This window comes from Monopterus albus, unplaced genomic scaffold (assembly GCF_001952655.1).
Source record: "Monopterus albus unplaced genomic scaffold, M_albus_1.0 scaffold189.1, whole genome shotgun sequence".
Classification (NCBI taxonomy): domain Eukaryota; kingdom Metazoa; phylum Chordata; class Actinopteri; order Synbranchiformes; family Synbranchidae; genus Monopterus; species Monopterus albus.
This window is the reverse complement of record NW_018128069.1, coordinates 557269-563462: the sequence shown is the minus strand read 5'-3', so window position 1 is coordinate 563462 and position 6194 is coordinate 557269. Positions and strand designations below refer to the sequence as shown.

The 6194-nt window shown below is 38.5% G+C and overlaps 2 protein-coding genes across 4 annotated transcripts in view; one reads left to right on the top strand and one right to left on the bottom strand.

Annotated features, from left to right (window-relative positions):
• The window catches only part of aste1a (asteroid homolog 1a), a 43201-nt gene that overhangs the window by 18260 nt on the left and 18747 nt on the right, over positions 1-6194 (top strand). The gene's annotated exons all lie outside the window — the stretch shown is intronic.
• The window catches only part of LOC109970041 (NACHT, LRR and PYD domains-containing protein 3-like), a 22852-nt gene that overhangs the window by 10990 nt on the left and 5668 nt on the right, over positions 1-6194 (bottom strand). The window contains 3 exon segments of the mRNA XM_020617338.1: positions 1225-1398; positions 1745-2078; positions 2081-3481. Of these exon segments, the coding sequence (XP_020472994.1) occupies positions 1225-1398; positions 1745-2078; positions 2081-3481 (1909 nt within the window).

Sequence of the window (6194 nt, the reverse complement as noted above, 5' to 3'; positions counted from 1 at the left end):
GTGCATAAGATGGGATATAGGGATCACACCAATGCAGCTTTCATACAGTCTAAATTGTTAAAATTTTTGGATTTGGTGGGATATAAGATTGCTGTGTTTATGTATAAAGCCAGGAAAAATTTATTACCTGGTGGAATTCAAAAGTTATTTATTGAAAGGGAAGGGGGATACAATTTAAGGGGTCAGTTAAACTTAAAAATTCATGCTATATGTACAACCAAAAAAAAATTCTGTATTTCCATAAGTGGTGTAAAACTATGGAATAATTTAAATGTTGACATAAAAAAATAGTACTAGAATTGATGAGTTTAAATATAAGTATAAAGGTATGTGTCAATCAAGATATATGCAAGAACAGGTTTAATGATTAATCAGATGGAACATTGTGGGTGTGGGGTAATGTTAGCACTCTAATAAATCTTTAGTATATTACTTGTGTGGTGTAGAAGATAATTATCTAAGAATGTAATTATGTAATGATGTTAACACGCTGTAATAATTCTGTAGTATATTACTTGTGTGGTGTAGGGGATAATTATTTATGTAGAGATATTGCTTAGGACTTAAAAGTTGTAAGATGATGTCATGGGGTAGGACTAGATAAGTCTAACTTCTTTCTACTCCGTTCAAGCATGTACTAGGTATAAGTAAATTGATATTGGATTATCATCGTTGGATATGTGTGAAATTATGTGTGTTGACATATCAACTGTTTTACATGCTTGAAAGAATAAATGAAATCAAATCAAACAATAATCATCATGACTCTCCACAGTCAGTTTTTCATGGGAGATGTTAATTTTATATGGGGGGGTGGGGGGTTGATGATGAATGCTGGCACCTTACACATCACCTGCCAACAGATCAGCCAATAGTATAATTTTACTGCATTAACCAGGTTTCAGCCAATAGAGAACAGTGTCTGCACATTTATGACACAAAATGGAGAATTCAAATACCTTGCACTAAAATGTCAAGATTTGGACCTTAATCAATCAGCACTACTAAATACCTGTATACATTGGTTTTCAGTTGAAAAAAAGTGGCTTGTGGATTTAGTTAGTGATCTGCAAGAAAATATTATGAACTTGAGAATATACAGATGTATAAAAAGGACAAACAAAAATTTAAATTACTTAATCTTTAGGTGAGTTTACATAATTCTACAACAGAATATGTCTGTGAATTAAAAAAATTGTATGGCCAATTATTAGACATGCTCACGTTAGTGTCTTCAGCCTGCAGTGTGGACTCTGGAGTCCATTGCAGAGAATCTTGATTCCACAATCTTGTAAACTGTTGTCACTTAAGTTTAAATCACGGAGTTCTGAAGATGTCGAATTGAGAGTGGAGGACAATGCTTCACAGCAGTCTGCAGTGAGTTGACAATCATTCAGCCTGATAATCAGAAAATACAGAAACAAAATATTTTAAGTTTGTATAGCATGTCATTACAGCTACTGTAAGCATATTTTAAATCAGAAAACTATAGGTAATGCTTAATTTGAAGGGGGTGTGGATATGGATGGGCAAGCGCTATTTTATGAGTGCTTTGTAACATTTAGCATTCTGGGAGAGTTTGTATTTTACTATTTACAAAAAAATAAAAAAAGTAAGAACTAAAAACTAATCTAAAATTTTTTATGGTCGGAAGTTTATAGGTTAAGTAGTCTTAGAAGATGTAAAGACCTAAGGGAAAATTTAAATGGCAAGTTTCAAATATCTGATTTACAGAAATACTTACATTGCTGATCTGGACGCTTTGAGGACTGGGAGGAGCCTCAGAAGACCTTCTTCTTTCCTGGAGTATTTCTTGAGTTCGAACAGCTCAAGCTGTGTTTGTGAGGTCAGCAACACAAAAACCAGAGCTGCCCACTGAGCTGCAGAGCACTGGTCCATTGCAGAGTCTCGGTCTGAATCCAAGTAGCTCTGGATCTCCTTCACTAGAGAGTGGTCATTTAACTCATTCAGGCAGTGGAAGAGATTTATACACCTGTCAGGATGAGGAGTCTGCCTGATTTGATCTTTAATGTAGTCGATGGATTCGTCATGACTCTGGGAGTCGCAGGTTTCCACCTGTATCTTCCGTTCAGGTCGAGGTGGCCATTGTCGCTTTGTAAGGCTCTGTCCACTGCAGCTTTGTGCAATTCGAACATAGGCCTGCTTTTGGTTCTGGCCATCTGTTCAGGTTCGTTGATCATCAGGTTTACACCACTGCCTTTGAACATAACATGTACGTACAAAGCTGCAAGAAACTCCTGGACAGAGAGATGCACAAAACAGAAGACTTTATACTGCATGCAGGACTCTTCCCTGAAGACTTGAGTGCACACTCCTGAGTAGACAGATGCTTCTTTGACATCAATACCACACTCTTTGAGATCCTCCTCATAGAAGATCAGGTTGCCTTTCTCCAGCTGCTGGAAGGCCAGCTTCCCCAGTGACATTATCACCTTGCTATTCCCATGGGAGTCCAGTTGTTGCTCTTTGCAGTACTTGACACACATCTGTGTGGTCTGATGGGCCACAAAGTGGATGTACATCTGAGTCAAAGTCTTTGGCATTTTCCCTCCTCCTGTGCTGGTGCAAATATTTCCCAGAACAACAGAGGAAATCCAGCAAAACAGTGGTACGTGGCACATGATGTAGAGACTTCTTGTTGATTTTATGTGAGTGACTACTGTTTTGGCCAAGTTTTCATCATTAATTTTCTTGCAAAAGTACTGCTCCTTTTGTAGGTCACTGAAGCCTCGTATCTCAGTTACTCGGTCAACATACTGTGGAGGGATGCAGCTGGCTGCAGCAGGTCGGGTGGTTATCCACAGATTAGCTTCTGGTAGCAGGTTACCTGCAATGAGGCTTGTCAGCAGCACATCCACTGAGGCTGACTGTGTAACCTCACAACATCTCTCACTTCCCTCAAAGTCCAGATAGAGCCTGCATTCATCCAGACCATCCAATACAAACAGAACTTTGTACATCTTCAGGTCTTTGATTCCAGATTTTTTCAAGTCTGCAGAGAACTCACACAAGAGCTCCATCAAACTTATTCTTTGATTTCTAAGCAAATTCAGCTCCCTAAAAGGAAGTGAAAACAGGAGCTGGATGTCTTGATTGGTTTTCCCTTCTGACCAGTCCAGCATGAATTTCTGTGCCAACATAGTTTTACCGATGCCGGCTATCCCCTCAGTGAGCACTGTTCTGATTGGTGTGTCTTGTTTGGGTAAGGGCTTGAAGATATTCTCACACTTGATTGCTATTTCTACAGACTTTGGTCGGTTGATAGCTGTCTCGATTTGTCTCACTTCATGTTCACTGTTGATCTCTCGAGTATCACTATCAACTACGTAGAGTTCTGTGTATATTTTTTTGAAATCAGTGGCATTTCCTTGATTGGATATCCCTTCATCCATGTGCTCATATCTCAGTCTCAAAAAGTATTTAAGTTTCCGCTGGTACATAATAAGTTCTCCATAATAGCCTGAAAGGACAGAAAATAGTAATTAGTCATAACATCTTTAACCAATTGTTCTTTTTTTCTTAAATAATATGGTTGTCTGTATTCATATTAACAAAAAAACAAAAAAAAAAACCAAAACAAACAAACATACTGTTACTGTATGGATCTTCTTGTAGCTCTAACAGTTTCCTCCTACTTATGAATCCCAAATTTTCTCTGTTGACTTGACTCTTGTCCTTTAAGGATAGAGGAATTTATGCTACACCTGTGCTGCAATGACCTAAATGTGGCACCTAGATCAACTGCCAAAAATGTCTTCATATTAAAAAACAAGGTTAAGTGCATCCATCGTAACCCATGGCCTGCTAGATCTATGTGGATTTGCATTAGTGAAATGTATGATCCCCTATGTGCCTGCATGTACCTATATGACCAGCATAGTATGTTACCTGATGACACTGCATTCATCTGCAGCAAGGTCACCCTTCTATTACTTTTCAAAATCTCAGCTTTGGGACCCCAACCTGATTGCCCCCGATTCAGGGTTTGAATGTACTGTTCAGTTAATTTGAAATAGGTTGAGGCATTGGCAGGAAAAAATGATAATGACAATCACTTTATTTGGCCAAGTGTATTGCACACACAAGGCATTTGTTTCCGGTACAGAACCAAGGCAGCCATCTGCTATGCCAACTCACCACCAATGGCGCATTCAGATTGTCTGAACAGTTGTTGTTGGTGGAGCTGTAAAAACGGGTCCCAGAGAGAACAAAGTAAAAGCCCAAGAAACACAGGTCATTACAGCAGTGATGATGATGATGATCTGGTACCAGAAGTGACCTTACAAGAGGAGCTGCAGAAGACCATCAGACAAATTGTTTCTTTGCAGTCAGAAGCCCCACAAGAACAGCAAAAATGTTTACAAGACATTTTGGAATGGCCACCATTTGAAGGAGAACACAAGGAGATGACAAACAAGCTAAGAGAGGATGAGAATGAGCTGCATGAGCCAGAAGGAACTGCATCTGTGATGGAGAAGGTCCCAGTGCGGGAATACACACCAACAAAATGTTCATACACATCACTAAACGTAGCAAACATACCTTGTGCCTCTTTCAGAGGGGCTGCCAGTATGAAACTAATGTCCAAGAGTACTCCGTCTCAATCAACATCGTACAGTAAGCTACATCACCCTAAAGGCTACACAGGAAGCGTGAACTCGAAACAACAGCGCACGGCTCAAAACTGGAAGTCAACCGCTTCACTGCAAAACAAAAGCATCCACGCCATGAAATAAACCATGCCCCAGCAAGTGCGCTCTGTGTTATTTACAGTGACTTTACATTTAGAGTGAAATGTGTAGATAACTAAAAAGAGAAAAGTTGCTGAACCACTGTTCAGTGCACTGAACATTGACAGTAAAAGATATGCAAACTGCAAACTGTGGAATTTGGTTGGATGGGAGGACAAGATCTACTGACAAGAAATCTTTAGAAACAACTTGATCAGTGGTTGCAGCTCTGTCTGGCTGTTTTTCTGACCTGCAGAAGAATGAGAGACTGAAGGAAGGCAAGTCAAAAAGTCAATTCGACTGCAGGTTCTCCCCTACGGGCCCCCTGGCTTGTGGGGGAGGATAGAGATGAAACAGAAGATAGAGCTGCTACTCAGAGCAGGAATTCAGCGTGGGACAATTGAACTGTTCAAATGCTTCCAAAATACAGCAAGGAAAACTCTGAATCCCTGCCTAAAAAATATTTACAAAAAAATGATTATTTTCAACAAAATGCCACAACCCCCAACTCGAACCAACTGAGGACTGGTGGTAGTGAGAAATTCTTTGACTTTTCAATGATTGAGAGCTCAACTATAATGCTTTTTATCAGTATAATAATTTAGACTGATGTTTAGAAATAGTAGTTGATTAATTTAGATTGTAAGCTAATCAAAACGATTACTGATGATTTTAATGTTTTGCCTTATTGCTTACTGCTATGCTGTAACTTTTAAAATCTATATAAAAACCCTTAAAAAGATTAAACTCTCTCTCTCTCTTTATTGAGTCAGTTTTGGTGTTATTAATGTTCCTATAATTTCAGTATGGGTTTACGCTTTTAAGTGGTAATGTTTAAGGCCGCATTTAATGGTCTACACAAATACTATAATAAGTATTTTATCTTTTACGATGATTATCAGTGTTAATTGTTAATTGACATTAAACTGCTAAAATAATTTTTAAACAGCTACATTGGAAAACACTTTATACAAAACATTCAGTTGTTTGCTTACTATATCATATACAGTACACTACCATTTGAATTGCCTATCTTGAAAAACAACTTATGTCAGCTAAATACTGTGCAAAGCAAACATGGCTATAAGTGGCCATTGTCACAGCTTTTATGGGTTTTTTTAGACAAAACCTAACACTGCCTCAAAGAGCCAAAGTATACTGGAGTAAACATCTGAAGGTATAAAGAGTTAGCTGCCTATAACTGCAGGTTATTATTTGGGAGGATTTGGGGTCTTGAATTAATAACATGAAAGAGGGAGGTCTGCAGAGAAACTCTATTTGGGGGTTTATGGTAGTCGATTATTAAGTGAATATCTCCGCCAGAAAACCTGAAGCAGTGTTTGGATCTTTAGTATATTTCAAATATGCCACCTTAGTAAGAAAGGTTAAGCTTTATTCCTATGTCCAGGGGTTAACATATTGTGGCCTTCATACACTGTTTAC